The 21,050-nt window shown below is 40.6% G+C and overlaps 1 protein-coding gene across 2 annotated transcripts in view; it reads left to right on the top strand.

The window, feature by feature from the left end:
* The first annotated feature begins 2,294 nt into the window (after positions 1-2,294).
* Positions 2,295-21,050, top strand: part of btbd11b (BTB (POZ) domain containing 11b) — a 70,163-nt gene continuing 51,407 nt past the window's right edge. For both annotated transcript variants that reach the window (XM_026176556.1, XM_026176557.1), the window contains exon 1: positions 2,295-3,997. In XM_026176556.1, coding sequence (XP_026032341.1) covers positions 3,145-3,997 — 853 coding nt within the window. In that variant the 5' untranslated portion in view covers positions 2,295-3,144. The remainder of the gene's footprint in view (positions 3,998-21,050) is intronic.

Below are 21,050 nucleotides of genomic sequence, written 5' to 3' on the forward strand. Positions count from 1 at the left end.
GATCTGTGAAGCTGTGCAATATGCCTCCTTTTTTTCCCTAAGTATCGTGCATGCATGAGAAAATGCATGCATGATAAGATTAAAAGCCATGGCTTTTAAAGTACATTACACCTGAGCATTTCTGTTTCTGCTTTCTAAGGGAAAAACAGCTTGAAAAATCCTGCTCAGTGAAACAGAAAATAAAAAAGAAAGTAAATCTTAATGTAAGGGAGCAAAGTCTGGACTTTAGCTGTTCTGTTATAGGTGTGGATATGAGAGGAATTTCTGTCACTTTCTGACCGTTTGTTTTTCTGTCTGCTTGCTTTAGAAGTCCTTGGTTGCACATCTCTGTCTTCTGGAGAAAATTACAGTATGTGCAGGAAAACCACAGGAGTGTGGTTAAGGCGTGCAATGCTTTTCACAATTATACAGTCAAAGTATTTGTTTGTTTTTTGCTTGTCTGTCTGTATTTTTTACTGAGTGCATTGAAAAGTAATTGTTTCCAATGTCTGATGGCTTTTTCCACTGTGACCTTCTGGCTTCTCAAGGATATGCATCAAACATTCCTGAAAAAAAGTTATTTTCCATCATTCATTCTCTGCTAAGATTTGAAAAATTACTGTAAAATCAGAGAAGCCTAAAGATTTCTCTGGCTATAAGAAAGTTAGGTTACTCTAATAATTATGTTGAAAAGGGTGGTGGGGATGCAGTCAAAAACATCCCATTACACTTATACAAATTGCCACTAGATGGCAGAATTAACCAGAAATTGTTTTTGTAGAGGATCAAAGTGCACTTTAACGTTTTTGCCTTTGAGTCAGTTTTCACAAACTTTGAGGTTTTTCTGTCTTAATCTTCCTTTTTGTTTTATTAGAGCTATCTGAGCCTATGATAATCTATTTAACTGGACACGAAGCTGTGATGTGATTTTAAATGTTCTGAGCTTCAGTAGTTTTAATCAGTTAATCTACTTTGCTTTTAAACACAAAGGTTGAGCAATGCAGGTTTTTCCCTTTGTAGAGCAGCTATAGACCAATCATGAAGGTTATAGTGCAGACACAAATCAATCAGCCTTTTGCTCTGTTTTTCTCAGTGAACTTGGAGAAAGAGGACATATACTGCAGTAAACATTTAATGTGTGTGCAGCCTTCCAAAATGTGTGACAGGATGAAGAAGAAGAAGAGCATGCATACTTGATCTTGATCTAACCCTTAATCTACATCAGGCCACATCACAGTGGCCCAAGAGCACAAGATTCCTCATTGTTACTGATACAGCCGCTTCTCATTTCGGTTACATTTAATGTTTTTCTAAATCATCTCAACCAGTTTGCTTTTCTTCTGGGCTGTTGAACATTTTTTAAAACCTCTCTATATAAGGATATTATTCTATTTACCCCATTTACATGAGGACCAGAGAGAGAGATCATAAGACAGCTTTAACGTGTGGTTTTGTAGAAATATGACTTTGTTTGCTCACATCCCATAATCACAGAATACAGGATTATGCTTTTCAGAAATATCTACATCATATGCTTGTATATACTGTATTTACCTTAATAAAATATATATTTTAACTGAGCACTGATTTTATGAATTAATTAATAATGACTTTGCATAATATTGACTTGAAAATATGTGCTAAAATGCTGTGACATGCAGTTATGTGTTGGCAAAGACACAAAAACGAAATCAGAATGCCTCAGAAGGAGGTTTTACTTTATAATAACAAGTTAAAGTACTATAATAATAATCAGAAAGTCAGTTCTGTGTGCATCAGGGTAGCTTATTAACCAAGCTCCTTCATCTCTTTAAATGGAAAAGCTTTTGGTCCCACATTAATTAGGGATTTTGCAAACTAGGTGTACTTAATAATATAGATTGGGAGTGACTGGAGAACTGTGGGTGTTATCCTGCCAAATGCAGCATGGTGCATTTTAATATGGACCACTATGCCGCACAGGTTTATGTTACATTGCCACATTAATTGTACAAAGCAGTCATCGTCCAATCCTAGTTGTGTGATGAAGTTGTTGTTGGAGCTTGTGATTGTTTTAAAATGTCAATCTCAATAAATTGAAGTTTTATTAGCTAACACCAGGGTTCACTGTTGCTCCAAGCTGCTGTCCAGTGCAGAAAGTACTGCAACTAAAATGTAAATACCACCAGTTTAGGTTAATTACACTCAACCATTTTTTGTTACACTGAACCCGAACCTTATTTTTTGTCAGCCTTACATTTCTTTCATTAGCCTACATTGTTACTGTAAATGCACGATCATCGCTGTTACTCCAAAGTAAAGAATACTTCTACAGTGTATCGCTCGGTGTTGCTTTATTTAATGTATTCATGCAGATCCTGCAAAGCCGTGATGGCCCATGGGAAGGGCAAAAAACTAAACGCAGAAACTAACGTTAGACCCTGAGGGATCCGAGATAATGACCTTGAAAGTAATTCCGATCTTTTCAACGAGTTCTCCTCCAGAGGAACAGAGAAGGATACATTATGCATGCAATCTATTATTAATGGTCTTGAGTCATGTTACGATCAGACATGGGCCCTCAGAAAATAAGTGAAAAGTCTGTGCCTCTGGCCGGTTTGTCCTCTAAACACAGTTACATAAAAGCAGTTGCTTTTATATTAAAATATATATTATTCAGTGCAATTTGTGTCTTTTGTCTGACTGGTCATTTTACAGGATGTGCGGTTCAAGAGTTTTGAGGAAGCAAACTTTTATAAGGAGTAGACGACAGAAAGGGGGGAAATGAGCGGAGTACTCCCGTCCTTTACTGTTTGTATTCATATTAACAATCTTTATCAGGAGCTATATCGATGGGTTTTTTTATTGATCCAATTAAAACGCTTTGCTGATTCTTCCCGAGAGTCCATTGGTTGACAGCTGCGCTCTGTTTTCTCCGGTCCCGCCTCCATCTGTCAGCCTCTGCGCTTGAACGGCACTGTATGACTGTTGATGCACTGTAGGGAGATACTACTCTTAACTTTATGCCTGCATGGACAGTTCCAAAAGAAAACAAAAGAAAAGGGAAAAGAATAAAACATTTCAGTTGACAAGCTCGTGGAAGGCGCTTGTGTATCCACACTGCGTCTTCGTCGGTATTTTCCCCCACTTTTTCCAAGCCCTCTTTTTACAGTATGAAGCGCAGTTATGGCAAGGAGTAGCAAGTCAGTAGCAAGGACCCTGGAGGATTTGACGCTAGACTCGGGTTATGGTGGAGCCGCCGACTCCTTCAGGTCTTCCAGTGCGTCGCTGTGCTGCTCAGAGGCACATGGAGGGAATTATTGGCATTTAACCGACTCGATGCACAGTCGACACAACAGTCTGGACACTGTTAACACGGTCCTGGTCGAAGACGCCGAGATCCTGGAGTGCACCGGGCAATGCGCTAAACTACCCGAGCTTGAGGATGTGCCGTGGAGCCTCGGGGAAGTGGCGAGCGCTCTGAGCAAGGACGAGGAGATGAGCCTGCCGACACCACAGCAGGACGTCCTGCACAGGCTTTCGGTTCTGGTCAGCCGGGCCCTGGTCAGGGTCGCCAAGGAGGCGCAGCGCTTGAGTTTGCGCTACGCCAAATGTACCAAATATGAGATCCAAAGTGCCATAAAGATGGTCCTGGCGTGGACCGTGTCGATGAACTGCATCAGCGGGGCCCTCAGTGCATTGTCACTGTACAATATGAGCACAGAGGACGACAAGTTCACCCGCGGCAAGTCGGCGCGATGCGGACTCATCTTTAACGTGGGGAAGTTCTTCAGGTGGATGGTCGACAGCAGGGTAGCAGTCAGGATCCATGAGCACGCGGCGATCTACCTGGCCGCGTGCATGGAAAACCTCTTCCGTGATGTGTACGCGCGGGTGCTGCGCAGTGCGCTGCTGGAGCGGGATAACGGGATCCCCAAGTTTACTGTGGAGATCCTGGAGCAGGCCGTTAACAGTGATGCAGAGATATGGGGCTCTTTGCAACCCTGGCAACACCTGATCTGCGGGAAGAATGCAAATGGTAAGTTAAGGATAAAGCAGGTCAATTTAACAAGAACCCCCTTTCCACTTTGCATTCATACATGTACACATTTTAAATTATGCCACTTGCAGAGTTACTTCTCTCTCCCCACAGCAGGTTTTAAAATCAATAACAGACTGCACAAATGTCAGAACATTGAAGATTTATATAGATAAGTAGGCTGCATTCTCTCAGTTTCACTTTCTGCACGATTCCTGCAGCTCCTGCCTCCTCAAAGAACTGTGAAACTTTAAGTGACAGGAGGAAGGGATTCCTGCAGCTAGAATAGTGCTTTTCAAGAGTACTGGCGCTGCAAGCAATTGAACACTGACCAGTTGGTCTTCGTGTGAAACTGTGATCCCCTTTTGTCCAGATTGCCTCGTTTGTCCTCTGTGCAAAGTTAGACTGGAGCTGCTGTTCTCTCATATACTTCTCATACTGTATGTGGCTGTTTTGTTCAAAATGGGTGAGCACAGCATCCCTGGGTTGAGTTATTCACTCTTTCAGTAAAGGGGGGTCTGCCTGCAGTGATGCTATGCAGAGATGAGTTTCTGTTCTTTTCACCCAGAGCGAGGATTTTTATTTTCTGGGTATAGCAGCTGATTCTATTACAGAGTACCCAGACTTTTCAAGTGTTAATAATACTTTTTGTCTGGTGTCTTTGAAAATATCTGAATTCAATGGACAAGTCTAATAGTATTCTGACTTCACTGCCTTTTAACCAATACATCCGTAACCACTCTAAGACATTCTTGCCCCTGTTTTGATGGATGTTGTAAAAGCGCTGCTGTGACTCCTCTTGCAACAGGTTTACGTAATAAAAAAGGCCCTGGGGACGTATGTGCTGTTGTGCATTATGCAGAGTGATGCAAATAAAACTGAGTTATAGAAAGAGAGGGAGAATGAGAGACAGAGAGACAAAGTTAGAAAGACTGTGACTGTATTGATGAATCACCCACAGAAGAGAATAGTACTTCATTTTTACTGTGCCTTTTGTTTTAAGTGCATGTCAGTTGGTTTGCAATTTTCTTGCTTATTTGTTCACAGTGGTACAGGATTGTAGTTATTTAGTGAGACTCGTTTAGAGACAGGTGACAAATTACTAGAAAAACAAAGTACCTTAGTATGGTGTAAGGCCACCATGTGCCACAAGAACAGCTGTACCTGGTTCTCCAGTTTTCTTGGAACTCTGCTTTAGGACTGAAACATCATTCTTCCAGCATTCCCTAATTTGGTATTTTGATTATCTAACTTGTTTAGAATCTTCCATAAATGTTCAATTGTATGGTTATGAGGTGACTGCAAAGGCCATAGCAAACAATCCACATTTTCATACTCATCAAACCATTTGATGACCCTATGTGATCTATGGATGGGGCGCTATCATCCTGGAAAAGAGCGCTCACCTTAAAGATAATTTTCGGTGTAGGGGTCAAGCGTTCAGGCCTACCACAAACGCTCTCACTCACTTGTCAAGAACACAATGAAAATAATTCATCTGGATGTAGCCACATCTCTGTAGACCAGTGCCTAAGCTTTTTTTTGCACCACTGAACTGTCAAATGTGCATTCATCTTTGTAATGAGGGGTTTATACACTGCAACCCATCTAATATCCCTCTCTATGTAATTGTCAGGGCTGTTCTTGCTGACAGTCTGATCACGTCCTGCAAACATATTCTCAGTCACCTGAGGAACAGATCTTCTGCTTTCATTCTGCTACACATCACACTCACACAAGCATCATGTTTATCACATATGTTCTATGTTCAACACTGATTACTGATGTCTTTCTGATAGTTGTAATGCAGACTGAATTTCTTAATGAAACTCTACTCAGTTGGATATTCTTTGTGACTCCTGCCATCTGTGCCCCCTCTTTAAGTCCCTTAGTTTTTTTTCTTATGCTATCTTGACACAGAATCAGAATCACTTGAGCATGCTCAGCAGTTTTATACATGCTACATTGCATGATTGGATGATAATTGTTTAATTGTACCATGTAGTGCACCTGTGTGGAAGCATCTGCATTTTTGCTGTGTTTATCTACTCATTTATAAAAGCTTTTTTGCATAGCATGTGCATTTATTTGTAGTGATTGCAACACACACTGAATCTACACATGCAACAATGCCAGAATCGCCACATACAATTAAAAGTAGCACAATAGAACGTCAGAGCTTAGAGTATGAAGACACAATGCACAGTACTAAATATCAGGATTCACTCAGAAGGCACACTCAGGCCACTTGGCATGCGGTGAGGCTCCAGCTGTGGAAGAGGTGTGATGAGTGCTGACTGGTGTATCGGATTAGTGAATTGGATAAGATGCAAATAAAATATCTTGAGCATATGGAATATTGACATAAAGCTCAAGGCTAGGAAAATAACGTAGCGAATGAAATCATGCAATACCGTGTAATATAGCATTTTCTTAAAGGGTTAGGTAGTAATTATTGAAACACTAGCATAAAAATAAACATCAAAGCACTAAAAATCAATATTTTAGATATGAATGTTTGAAAAGGTTTACAGCTTTACAGAGCTTATTGGTTCACCTATCTGTATTAGTGCATTTTTTGTCAGTTTTCAAATACTTTTAGCCTAGCACCTCAGCAGATACATGTTAGTGGCAAGCTAATGAACACAGTGAATCATTTAACAGCTACACAGAGGAAAAAACAATCTATAGCTTAATGAATCTTTAGAGGCAAAAGCAGTCTTAAAAGGAAAGTAAGAGTAGACCTACAATGAGGAGGTGGCAGGAAATTTGACTCCAAAATGAAGACATATTTCTGTATCTACATGATAGGAACTTGCTAGCAAACAGTTGCCTAAGAGGTGATAATATAACAGAGTTCAAAAGCTCATCCCTTACCACATTTTCTGTTCTAATGGCAAGATCTCTAAACCTTAAAGCACCCTACAGAGACAGAGAAAGCTGAAACACAACATCATTTGTTTTCTTCCTACTAAAACCAAACAGCCATCCAGTCTGAAGGTGGTTTGACCTTACCAGAGTCGCTGCCTGCCAAACTGAACTTCTATATCGCTCTATCCATTCTCTCTGTCTTACTCAGCCAAGTGGGAGTAATTTAGGTGATTTATCCATATTATGCTAAAGCTAGTGACCCAGCTTTGTGAAGAGGACTTTATGAATATCTTGAGCCAAAGCTTATTTCTGTTTCTTTGTTGTCACAAATTCAATAAGGTGTTTTTCTTGTTTTAAGATTTAGGTTCAAATACCTTAATGATTTGCAAAGTCATTTTTAGAAGGGGGCTTCAGTTTCCCAGCAGCTTATAAAAGCTACACAGTTTGCTTTCTTGCAGCCAGATATATTAAAGGCCTGCTTGAAATCTATATAGTCAGTTTTAAACTTTATCTAAAATACATATATATATATATTTGGGGGGGGGAAAATTCCCAGCACGCCCCTGCGGGCGGTTTATCCTTCAAGCTCAGGTCCTCTACCAGAGGCCTGGGAGCTTGAGGGTCCTGCGCAGTATCTTAACTGTTCCTAGGACTGCGCTCTTCTGGACAGAGGTCTCCGATGTTGTTCCTGGGATCGGTTGGAGCCACTCGCCTAGCGTGGGAGTCGCTGCACCTAGTGCTTCGATTACCACTGGGACCACTGTTACCTTCACCTTCCACATCTTCTCGAGCTCTTCTCTGAGCCCTTGGTATTTCTCAAGCTTCTCGTGTTCTTTCTTTCTGATGTTGCTGTTATTCTGAACCGCTACATCGATCACTACGGCCGTCTTCTTCTGTTTGTCTATCACCACTATGTCCGGTTGGTTAGCCACCACCGGTTTGTCCGTCTGTATCTGGAAGTCCCACAGGATCTTAGCTCGGTCATTCTTCACCACCCTTGAGGGCATCTCCCATTTTGACCTCGGGACTTCCAGGAACAGCTAAGATACTGAGCGGGACCCTCAAGCTCTCAGGCCCAGGCCTCTGATAGCGAACCCAAACATATATATATATATATATATATATACACATATTCATCGAGATCTCAGGGCCTCCTCTCACCATGTGTGACTGTGTGTTATTTGCATTTGCAGGTGGGTGTTGGGTTTCCCTCCTTCAGCTGTGGTATCTTGTCAGAACAGGAAACTATTCTATATGGTGGGATATTTCTTATGGCTCCCGCTAGAGCTAGGACACAGTGATTCTTTGATTACCTTAATGATGTGTGCATGTCAGAAAATGTCTAGTGGAACGTGATATCCACCACGCAGGGATATCTCCCACCCTGGGGACCAGTTTGTAACCACACTTTATGTGTGAAATGACTTTCAAGTCTGGGCAAATCTCATTTGGTTTTTCAAAGGAAAGTTTCACCCTAAAGACATTTAAATAGTTGTTGTTAGTGCACTTTGATATACTTGATCTGCTTTATTTGTATATTGGTGGCATTTCTCTTACCCTTACTCAAATAATTATTAATGGCATACAAATTGGACCAAGTATTCATAACCTCATGGCTAAATAGCAACCATTTACAGCTGCTATATTCAGCTTTTTATGTTTGAAAGGGGCTACTCTTTACTGTGTGTATATAAATGTCTTTAAGATCATTTCTTTGGTTTAATGGGTGGCAACTGTCAATGTTGTGGAAATAGAGTAGTCGAGCAATTACAGCCGAGAATGAAACAGATTTTGGTGCAAAGCAGAATACAATGCAAGAGTACTGTGCTTATTTTATAGATTTCCAGTAGCCCGACTCCAAAAACGGCAATCAGTGATAACATTAGGGGTGTTGTCTTACAGCTGAATCTACTTTATAAGCATGATTATGTAATTGATTAATAACAAACAGACCTTTTATACATTCAGCTAATGATTACTTAATGATCTTAACAGATGGAAAAAGACAGAACATCTTCTTATGGTTAGTATATAGAGTAACCAGAGATGCAAAATGATGTAACATTGGATTTATCAACAGAAATTCAATGCAGCAACACCTTGCATCTTTGTGGAAGTGTTGCCAAGTGCTTGGGAAATACAACACTCTCGAGAGGTAATTTGAGATCTTTTAAACAACAGGCGTGCTGCTCTGTGGTATTGTTCTGCATGCATCCTTACTTTTTCTTCCATGATTAAAAAAAAAACCAAAAAAAAAAAACCTTTGTACTAACCAATGCACACTGTTTTTAACCACACCAAAAATAATACAACTTTCTCAGTAGGGCATACTGGAAAAATGTGTGAAATCACCAACTGAAAAGACAAATACAGAAAAAAGGGTTGTACAAAAAAAGTAAATTACAGCACTGAAGCACACCCATTGGAGAGCATTCTGCCATTACAGTGTGAAGTGCATAACAGAGGTGGGGGTTTCCTTTTAAAGTCTTAACAGCAGACCCTTCACTTAACATTTAACATTTACATTTACAAAATTTTGGTCATCATGCGAGACAAGCAGCTATCCAGTCGCTGAGTCTACAGTATGTGTGCTGTTGTAACAAGAATGCTTTACTGCTGTACGTTCAGATGTTTTAATTACGTTGGATCTCATCGCTGAAGTGCAAGAGCACTGGTCCAGCTACATTCCAGGTTTTTTGTTTCTTATTCACTTGCTGGTGTAGTTGTGCAAGGCTGGTGCCTGGTGCACATGTGTGTGTGGCGAAGGCAGGGAGACAGGAATGACTGCGGTTAGCAGCCGTACCACTCTGTACTGGTGGAGACCAGTCCCAATTATGTCTGGAAGAAAGATATAATATATCTGTACTAGGGAAACCCTGACACAGCAGCATAGACTTGGTCATGTAAGGCAGCAACAGACACTGGCGAGTATTGAAACACACGCTCAAAGAGCCACACATGGCCAGGGGTAGATCTGGTTTTAATTGTAAGTTTTTAGGAGGGAATGAGGAATGCTGATGTGACATGGTGTCTGGCACAATGAGGGGGAGCTTCAGCCAAGTTAGCTTCAGTTGATTAAGAGGAGACAAGTGATAAAATGTAGTTAATTCTGTACCCAGCTGGCGGTGCCTGCAATGGGCTGTGCATCATTTTTTTTTGTTCTTTAGCAGCCATCCTTTTTTCTTATGCACTTCACTGGATTGTATAAACTTTCCATTGCCCGTGCGAGCATGTGTGTGTGTGTGTGTGCGTACATACGTGTGTTGGTGCATTCGGCTAGTGAGCTGCCATGAAACTGCAGTCACTGCACACTGAAAAGGAGACACAAAAAATAATCGTAATACTGTTAATGTTGTCCCCTATGACTTTTCAATGATGAATTGATGAAACTGCGTCTTGTTATTGTTATTTTTTCTGAAGAACAAGAGCAGGACAAAACAATACAATCGCCTCCAAAATAATCAATATTTATGAAAAATCACTTCATGGGTAAAACCCCCTGAACCACTGAGTGATGAAATTTAAGAAAACACTACTGGAGCTGCGGCAGCATTGACTAATTTAGCTCATTTTTATGCTTGACCTTTCCTACCAAAAAGAGATTTACTCCATTACAGCCCTGGCAGTGTTAACCCAGAAAGTGTGCACTTATTGCTATAAACTCACTCAGCATAATGTTTTTAGTTTCATGTTTACTGCCCGTGGAAGAGCTTTGCTATTTTTTCATGCCAGGATGACAATATCAAGGGAGCTTTAGCCGTTTTATTTCTGTCTTTGGGGTAAATTTGTTTCCCTCTGGACCAAATTGTCTGAGTGTTTTTTAGTAGGTTTTCCCAAAGCACAGATGGAAAGTTTACCTTTTGCAGTGTAGACACTAAAAATATGCCACTGCTGTGCAAGAATAGTTTGATAATTACTCTGCATCCAGTAAATCTGTGGCTAAGAATGAATTGTTCAAGATGTCGACTTTGGAAGAAAAGCAATGAGAGAGGAAGCGGCACAGATGGCAAGGATCAAAACAGGAAAATCCATAAGAGAAGCTGTGGGTGACAGATGAGACCTATACAAGCAATGTCTCCTGCTTATTATAGCAGGAAGAAAAGTCTGCGCAAACAAGTACCAGCAAGTGGATTAGCTAAGGTGAAGCATCAGTATCTATTACATTTTTTTGCAGCTCTGAATTCCTTTTGTTGTATAGAGGGAAATGATCCTATTTAAGTAACATCCAGTGTGGCTGGAAAATATGAAGAAAATACTGGTAAACAAGCTTTGAACTTGTTTTCCCTCTTTGATGTGAGCCGAGCAAAACTCGAAAAAATTGTCTTGTCACTGGTAGAAAAAGTGATTTGTGTGTTAAAGACAGCTGCATGTCAGGACATACCGGATTCACAGTTGGTGAACTGTGAACCAAATTCCAAGATATTTACATAAACAGATTCATGCATGCATCTCACACACACAAATACACACATACAACACTTCCATCGTCTCCCATCAGATAAATGCTGCAATCAGCAGAGCGTGCTTTCGGCTAACACAATGCGCCATCCCGTGTTGTGAGCAGCACCAGTAACAAGCTTCGCTGTGCTAATACATTTAGGCCCGTATCATCTAACCTGTTGTTGTTTGATCACAGTAAGACAACAATGAGAGGCAGCAAATGTTGCAGATCATTTCATTGCGAGAAATCCATTTGCAGTGACAGTTAGCTTCCTCTAGATGGGTCTGGTTAATGTTTAGCTGATAATATTAAAGAAGTTTATTTGCTCAGAGGACCTAGTGACACCTGTTTAACAAATGTTTAGATGATTCCTTTGATTTAAACGCTCACACTTAGAGAGAAACACCCAGTTTTTCTACTACCTCCCCCACTCATGAAACTTTGTGTTGTTTCCCACTGAATGTCAGAACTGTAAATAAAGACTTCTTGATGCATGCTCAATCATCCAGGTAAGTAAATCTCCAAAAGTTGATTCTGTTCATCTGGACGTAGTGTTTTGTGGGCTGGTTTCAGTCATTATGCAAATGTACTGTTTATATTCTTGTCTTATATATAACAACAGGGCGAAGGCGCTGCTCTTGTGGCGACCTGCAGCAGGTGTTTATTGGCGTTTTCTTTCTCTTTTTCTTTTTCTTTTTAACTTTGTTTTAACTCTGTTCTTAACTGTGGTTTTAACTTTTTGCCGAGATGGAGATCTTCTACACCTTAGTTTTATTGTTGTTGGCGATATTCACCTGGAGTCATTCACTCTCACTGACAATCACTTATACACGCGAAGAACTACTTGGATTACGGTGGTCCTGTTTGTCTATCTACGACTCTTCTAATGCTCGGACAGATGTGATTCTTGGTGAGGATTTATTTTCCCGGTCAAAGACTAATTTTGGAAAGCCCCGCCGCTTGAGAAAACGCGGAAAGAAAGGCGGCGTGCGTCAGCGTGTAAGAAAACTTCGGAGGAAGAATCGTGTTCCTTTGCCTTCTATGATTCTGGCCAATGTCCAATCTCTTAGGAACAAAACGGATGAATTACAAGCAAATGTGCTTCATCTACGGGAATACAGGGAGGCTTGTCTGATGGCGCTTACCGAGACGTGGCTGACCGATATGGACAGTGACACTTCACTGCGAATCAGCGGCTTTGGGACCCCTGTCAGATTGGATTGGAACTGTGGAGTAACACGCAAATCTCACGGAGGAGGGGTTTGTTTATATATCAACCAGGGCTGGTGTAATAATTTTACTGTGCGGGAGCGGTTGTGTCTTCCTGACATCGAGCTCCTTTCAGTATCTGTCAGGCCTTTTTACTTACCGAGGGAGTTCCCTCAAATTTTTGTCACTGTTGTTTACATTCATCCTAAGGCTGACGTTAAAGTTGCTGCCGATGCCATTTTTAAAGTGGTACGCAATCTGCAGACTCTCTCACCGGATGCTCCTAATTTTATTCTTGGTGATTTTAACAATTGTAATCTTAAGAAATCACTGAACAATTTCTTTCAATATGTCACTTGTCCTACAAGGAATAACAAAACGCTGGATTTGTGTTATGGACCAATTAAGGCGGCATATAAGTCTGTGGCTGGACCTGCGCTAGGTTCTTCGGATCACAATGTTATTCACCTCCTCCCTGCTTACAGAAGTGAAGCGGACTAATGTCTGGACAAAAGACAGTTGTGTAGCCCTTCAGGGGTGTTTTGATTGCACTGACTGGTCCTTGTTTCAAGAGAGCACTTCTGATTTGGATGAACTCACTGATGTGGTGTGTAGCTACATCTCTTTTTGCAGACTCTGTGGTTCCAGTCAGAGAATTTAAGACTTTCCCTAATAACAAACCGTGGCTCTCTAAAGATATTAAGGATCTGATTCTTAAAAGGAAAATTGCTTTTAACAAGGGAGACGTTCCCACTATGAGAATATTGAGGAAGGAGGTGAGGGCTGCAATAAAGATCGCCAAGATGAGGTACAGAAATAAGATTGAGGCAGAACTCAGCAGTAACAACCTCAAAAGAGCTTGGCTTGGTATGAAAACAATGGCAGGGCTACACACGAAAGGTAAAACTAGCATTACTGGCTCTGACTTCTTTAGTGATGAAGACATTTGAGAAGATAATTAAGAAGGAGATTTTAATGCAGGTTGAACACCATCTTGACCCCTTCCAGTTCGCCTATAGAGCAGGGAGAGGTGTGGAGGATGCTGTTGTCACGCTCCTGCATCTCTTGTATGAGCATCTTGAGGCCCCCCACACCCATGCAAGATTATTATTAGCTGGCTTTTCATCGGTATTCAATACAATTCAACCCTTCTTACTTGCTGACAGGCTTTACAATCATTTCAAGCTTGACACTAGTCTGATCGGCTGGGTGACAGACTTTCTGATCAATAGGTCACAATGTGTGAGGGTGAATCATGTATTTTCTGATGTGCTCTCCTCCTCCACTGGATCACCCCAGGGTTGCTGCCTCTCTCCCCTTCTGTTCATTCTGTACACGAATGAGTGTCGCAGCAATTTCACAAACAGACACATCCTGAAGTTTGCTGACGACACAGTAATCGTCAGTCTTCCAGTGGGGATGAGTCAGGCCATGGACAGGTTGTAGATGATTTTGTGAATTGGTGTGATGAGTCCTTCCTTTCACTTAATGTGTCAAAAACTAAAGACATGATTATTGATTTTAGGAAGTCCTCTTATAGCTCATCACCCACTATCATTAAAACTGCCGATATTGGGATCGTTGAGAGTTATAAATATCTAGGTGTGGTACTTGACCATAAACTGTGTTTTGAATCTCATGCTGATGCCACTACTAAAAAAGTTCAACAAAGACTGTTCTTTTTAAGAAAAATGAGATCTTTTAATGTCTCATCTGAGATGTTGTCCTTGTTTTATAGAAGTTTTATCGAATCTGTGATGTCTTTTTGTATCGCTGCCTGGTTTGGTAACCTGACGGTGAAGAATAAGAATCGGTTGGGACTTCTGGTAAAAACTGCTAGCAAAATTTCAGGGCGCTGGCAAGATGGACTTTTGGCCATTTACAATAGAAATGTGCTTAGAAAGGCTCATTCTATTATTAATTGTGTGAACCATCCACTTCACAGTGAGTTTGAGTTGTTGCCTTCCAGTCGCCGTTTTAGAGTACCTCCGAGGAGGACTAAAAGACTCCAGGTCTCTTTTATCCCTACTGCGTCTTGTCTCCTTAATGGCAAATAATTGTCCTTGAACTTTCTATCATTATTATTGTTATTATTATTTTATAGTATTGTTCTGTTTATTTTTATCCTCCTGCTGCTAAACTAATTTCCCCTTGAGGGACAATAAAGAAATTGAATTGAATTGAATTGAATTGAATAAGATTGGGGAAACCTAGAGACCCGGTGCACCTAAACGCGTAGTGAGGGTGTGCTGGGAACGCCTAGCAGAGGCCCCAGTCTGTGAGATCAGAGTTGAGCAGAGCTTCAACAGCATTCCAAGGGAGACTGGGGACATTGAGTTCGAATGGACCATGTTCAGCATTTCCATTGCTGAAGCTGCTGCATTGAGCTGCGGCTGCAAGGTGGTTGGTGCCTGTTGTGGTGGTAATCCCCAAACCAAATGGTGGACACCAGAGGTGAAGGGAGCCACCAGGCTGAAGAAGTCCTATCGGGCGTGGTTAGCTCGTGGGATTTTGGAAGCAGCTGACAGGTACCGACAGGCCAAGCGGAATGCGGCTCAGGCAGTGGCTGAAGCAAAAACTCGGGTGTGGGAGGAGTTCGGAGAGGCCATGGAAAAAGACTTTCGGACTGCCTCGAAGAGATTCTGGCAAACCGTCAGGTGTCACCTGAGTAGAGCCACTGCTCCTCCACATCGAAAGGAGCCAGCTGAGGTGGTTCGGGCATCTGACAAAGATGCCACCTGGGTGAGGTTTTCCGGGCATGTCCCACTGGGAGGAGGCCCCGGGGCAGACCCAGGACACGCTGGAGAGATTATATCTCTCGGCTGGCCTGGGAATGCCTTGGTGTTTCCCCGGATAAGCTAGAGGAGGTGGCTGGGGAGAGGGAGGTCTGGGCTTCTCTGCTTAGGCTGCTGCCCCTGCGACCTGGCCCCGGATAAAGCGGAAGAAGATGGATGGATGGATGGATGGATGGAAACCTGCAGTCAGCTGAGACTGAAGAAGTCACTTGGATGAGTGACGAAACATTTCTCCCATAAAACGCTACGTCCAAATGAACAGAATCAACTTTTGGAGATGTAAATAAAGACGGAAAAAAAATGTGACTTGTGTTTATTCTCTTTTGTCTTGGAAGTTAGATGAAAAATATCCAAGTTCATATACCTTTTGCAGGGTAAATGTAAAGGCACAGCTTGTGGACTGGAAGCGTCACATAATAATAGAAAAGGAAAGGAGCTTTGCCTGCCTGTCTAAGGAAACCACATTCACATATTATCAATTTTACAGCTTGCTTAGTAACAAAAACTGTGTTATTGTAGGATCTACCTTATTATATAAAGCACCTTAAGGCCACTGTTGTTGTGATTTGGTGCATATAAATAACGTTGAATTGAACTGAATGGAAGAAAATAGGTTGGCTGTGTTTTTACTTATGCTAGACATTGCTTAGTTGCAGTCAAAACAAACAAATGAACAAACATAAGACCACTTGTATCCTTTCAGAAATAATTATCTTATTGTATCCCCCAAAGTTGTCAGTGTCCTGAACATTTACTAGGGATTAGTCATAGTGGACACACTTTTGCGGTGACTGAGTCATTAGGGTGAAACTGAGTTTGAATTTCTAAATTAACATACTAACAGTATTCTGACCTTTGATCAAGAAACTAAGCTGCAAAGTTGGAAATTTTCCACTCCTGTGAAAGAGGAAATACATAGGACGCTACATGTTAGCAACACTGATGCTTGTTTTTATTTACACTTTTTCATATACAGAATTTTTAGCTTACGTTTTGATGTGACAGAACCAATTACTCATTCAAAGTTACATTGAATGTAAAAGCACTGGATACAACTCAACAAGCCTTTATCTGAACTGCAAGATTTGTTATGTAATATTTGAGGCCAAAGGGTCATATTGGATTATACTTTTTTCCCTTTGATATCCATTTCTGTAACTTGGGTTTGTATTGACTGATGCTGAAAATTCATTTTGATTCAGTACGTCACATGCACACTCTGCTGGGTTAAACACTTTAAATACTGTAAACAGGTTCCACACTGATTTGCACCAGTTGTTGTGTAAGAACATAACTTTGCATGCTGATAGTAGTTTGGTATCAAAATGCAGTGGGACCCTTAAAATCGGAGAAAACAACCAAACGTGATTACATCAACCTCAAAATGTCCACTTTCAATCAATCTGCTTCACTGGCAGTACTTGTAAATCAGTAACCGTTTTTCTAGCATTTCTTAGACTTAAACTCTGCAATCACCTGCATGGGTCTTAATTCAGTTCAATTAAATTTTATTTATATAGCACCAAATTACAACAACAGTCATCTGAAGGCGGTTTATATTATAAGGTAGAGACCTACAATAATGGAGAGAAAAACCCAACAATCAAGATGTCTATGTTCTAATCTTATATGGAGAGATTAGGTAGAAATGTAACTTTCTGGGGAAATAACACACTGGACTATAGGTTTGCAACAAAACATCGTCTCAGCTTTGAAGCATGGTAGAGGGAGCGTAATGTTTTGTGGCTCTCTTGTTCAACAGTGCCTTCCAATTATTGGAGTAACTAGGAATTCCAACCAAATCAATTTTACTCAGGAGAGGTTAAACAAAATGGCAAGACAATAATTAAAAGCACAGAAGTAAGTCAACAACAGAATTAATGATAGTTTGATGTTGTGGAATAATCTGATCTTAATGCAGTTAATGGCCTGAAGAACTCTTTAACCAAGGTGTTTATTGTCCTTGACGATATATTTCCCTTCTGCTGTTATTTTTCTTTGTATGTACTGACTCTATTGTACTTTTTAGTCATTTTTTAATGAAGTGTGTACAGTTGTCTTTGAACATTGAATTGACTACAAGAGAGCTACATATTGGGGCTTAGTAGTCCTCAAACAGGCAGTAGATTTGCTGATACAGTACCGATTCTTTCTGCAGGACCAGTATCCTATTACCACCCATTTGAGCTCATACCATTGACCTTCAGAGTATGCGTGTGTCACTGCATATACCGTCAATGTATACCTGTTTGCACAAAGTGAATGCACTGTTTCTCATTCTGTTTTTCTCTGTGAAATTGCCTCAATCATAGTATGTTGCATAAGCGATTTATCCAGCTGATTTTCCTAGGCCTAATCAAGATGTGAATGAACTGATGTCTTCTACTTGTCTGTCCTCACTTATTTCTCTGTCTTTTATCCTTTTGTCTCATTTATGCTGCTGCCCGATTTTTGCTTCTTCAATTTCCCCTGTCTGTTTCTCATTCAGTGCAGAGTGTGTGTGATAACAAATCACACAAACTCTGCCACTGCCTAGAAGGAGAACTGGTGCCGAGCTGAGGTAACCTTGTCCCGTCCTACATATCTGGCAGGGCTCTTATAGTTCTGTCAATGTAGACATGGAAGGCCCCATTGGGGAGCCCGGGGTGAGCACACGCTACACATGCAGACATATGTGTCTGAACCGTGACAGATCTCCTCCAAATTGAACCGCAGTCTGTAACTATAGTCTGTACTGTGGAGTGGAGTGGATGGTGGCATGTGTTGGTGATGTAAGCGAATTGGAAAAGTGTCAGACATCAACAACAAAATAAGCTCCACACATACAACACCAAACAGTTGGTTTTTGCTCGAAATGTGTTGAACATCTTTTTAGTCCTTCAGTCCAGCTGAATGAGTTTGCTCAACCCCCGACTGAACCAGCAACATGTGGTACAGATTACCACAGGAGAAGGTACATGTCGATTTTGCTCATGACATTTTTTATTACTAACATATGCTGGTTCCTGCTTTACTCCCACAGCATTGTCAAAGCGGATCAGAGACTGGCAGAACAACCGCAGTGAAAAGACAGATGCCAACAGTGACTGTAATGTCTACTCTTTTCTGAAAAAAAGAAAGAAAGAAACACTGAAACACCACACTGTACCTTTTGTTATTGCCGGCATTAGCGGTGAACAGTACCTAAACCCACATGATAAATATAACCGGGCACTAATGTGTCTAAGTCAGAGTTCTGCGTATTGTAATCATCATTCCTCTAACTTTCCTGTGGATAAATTATTTTCATTGCCATGTTGTGCTCTGCTAAACCCACTTTGTCCTATTTTCAAAAATTTTAGAGAAATTGGTAATTAATGACACACTTATGTGATGGCTACACATGAAGAAGATCTTTCAGAAATCTCTGTGGCAAATGGATTTAGACAAAGACTTACAAGTAAAATACTGCGAAAGGGTTAAATATCCTTTTTTAACCCCTTTTTGACAGCCTCTTTGCAGTTCAGCTTTATGTCTTCATAGTGCAACATAGGACAGCTTGTGTTTATACACTCACCAAATTATTATCTTTTACAATACGCACTCACGTGAGAAACTATAATTATGTCTTTGGGTTAGAGTCAGTTTAAAGCAGCTGTTGATTGTGTCGTTTAATACTGCCTACTTCCCAATTAAGGAGTTCAGTGTAATAGAATTTATTGTGAACTTATCGACAAAGTGTAGAAACACTTTCAGACGATACTCAGCTCATTTTCTCTGCACCACTAATTACGTCATTGCTCACAGCTAAAACCTGACAGAACACCTGCTGAAAAAAGTTAATGTGGCATGCTTTTTTTTTTTATTATACTGAGTGTGTTTTCTCGATTAATTCTTAAAATGATCTTAGAATAGTTCATGTTATGATATGCTCCTCTCATTCCTCATTCCGCTGTGTTTTTTTTCCATTGTTGAAATACATGATGGTATGTATTAACATTTATTATTTGGACAAAAAGTATTGGACCACATCTCTTAATCTCTCACTTCAGTTGTTTTTAGTTCCATTGCCAAAGTTGTATAAAATCAAGCACCTGGCAATGCACTTTACAAACATTTGGGAAAGAATGAGTCGTTCTAAAGAGCTCGTTTAATTCAAGTGTGGTGCTCTAAAAGGACGTATGCACAAGTCAGTCTGTGAAATGTATTTCCTCCTGGTATTATTGAAAAGTGTTTAGAAACCACAGCAACTCAGCCACAAAGTAGCAGACCATCTAAAATCACAGAGCATGGGCAAGTAGTGCGTAAAAGTCGCCAGCATGGCTAAGTCAATAACTACAGAGTTACAAGCTTCCTCTGGCATTAACGTTAGCGCCAAAACTGTGCACCAGGAGCTTCATGGTTTCTATCTCTGAACAGCTCCTTCATGTGTAATGTGTAGGTGGCCCACTACTTTTGTCAGAATAATGTATTTGGTTAGCATCCAGTAGTTTTCATCAAGCATTGTGGGATACTTTGACTCCACTATCCATGGGGCATGCAGTCAGTTCAAGTAAGGCGAGCTGCTTTTAAATCTCTACACAAATTAAAAAAAATTAAAAGGTATAATGACAACCACTGTACTACACTAGAAAGTGACAAAGTGTCTGACACAGTTGATGTCTTGTTTCAGTAACAAGCTATATAAAGGATAGTGTTTAAGTTTTAATAATACTGTAAATACTGTAAGTTAGATCTGTTCTGATAATCTGATGGTCAGGAATGAGCTGAACGTAATTAAACACCATAATAACAACGATGGTGCTTCTGAGGTGCTGCTACAATCAGCTGTTGCTGCTTTTTCAAACACATTGTCTTGGCATGAAGCTTTAAACTTGCAAGTCATATAATTTGTTTCAGTGCAAAATACTGAAACATTTACAGACATTTTTGTTAAGAGGGTTTTTGACCACAGGGTGCCTTTAATAATTAAAGCTAATTTCTGGGAAACACTCACACTGCTACCACAGTACAATAGTGGTAAAAAGCCTCTAAAATGAGTCAACGTCATTATTATACTCTGTTGTTTTAGCTTAGCTGTTGTCGCTTGTTGGACAGACAGAGGTTGGGTGCAGTATCTGACTCATGGGATAGAAAGGAGTTAAGAGGATGACACGATGCTGCTGAGACAGGTGTGTCTGTCAGTTTTATACCTAGCATGATGTTGTACCAGCTCTGATGCACTAGAAGGCTGTTCACTTTCAGATTATCTTCAAACCTAATGAAAGATGCATGGATTGGGGAATTTTCACGATTTCCAAGAATCACATGACTATTTTGTATTTGAGCATCTGGAACTGAATCATCTTTGATGCCTCAGAGTTAAAGTATCTACACTTTCTTACTCATCTCATTTAGCTCGAGGCTTCTGTTTTCTTATGGGAAATATGCCGAATGTGATAATTCAAACATTTTTTCATCCTCCGCTGGAAGAAATAAGACGTGGTTTATCCTGTATCTGATTACAAAGATAAGACCTTTGTCATTGGGGTTGAAGGAGATTCATGCAACAGTTGCACCATTAGTTAGATCCCCATATACCGTTCCAAACATAAGTCTTCAATACATGGTGTACACGAACGGAGGAATGTAGCTCCAAAGAGTTTTGAAATAAGGCTTACTGGCATACAAAGGCCCACCTCAGAAAATTTCAAAATCAGACTCCTTCTTCTTCCAGGATATAAATTATTGATGGTCTCCAGGCGATGATGACTGCAAA

The sequence above is a fragment of the Astatotilapia calliptera genome, chromosome 7, assembly GCF_900246225.1.
Source record: "Astatotilapia calliptera chromosome 7, fAstCal1.2, whole genome shotgun sequence".
In the NCBI taxonomy this organism is placed as follows: domain Eukaryota; kingdom Metazoa; phylum Chordata; class Actinopteri; order Cichliformes; family Cichlidae; genus Astatotilapia; species Astatotilapia calliptera.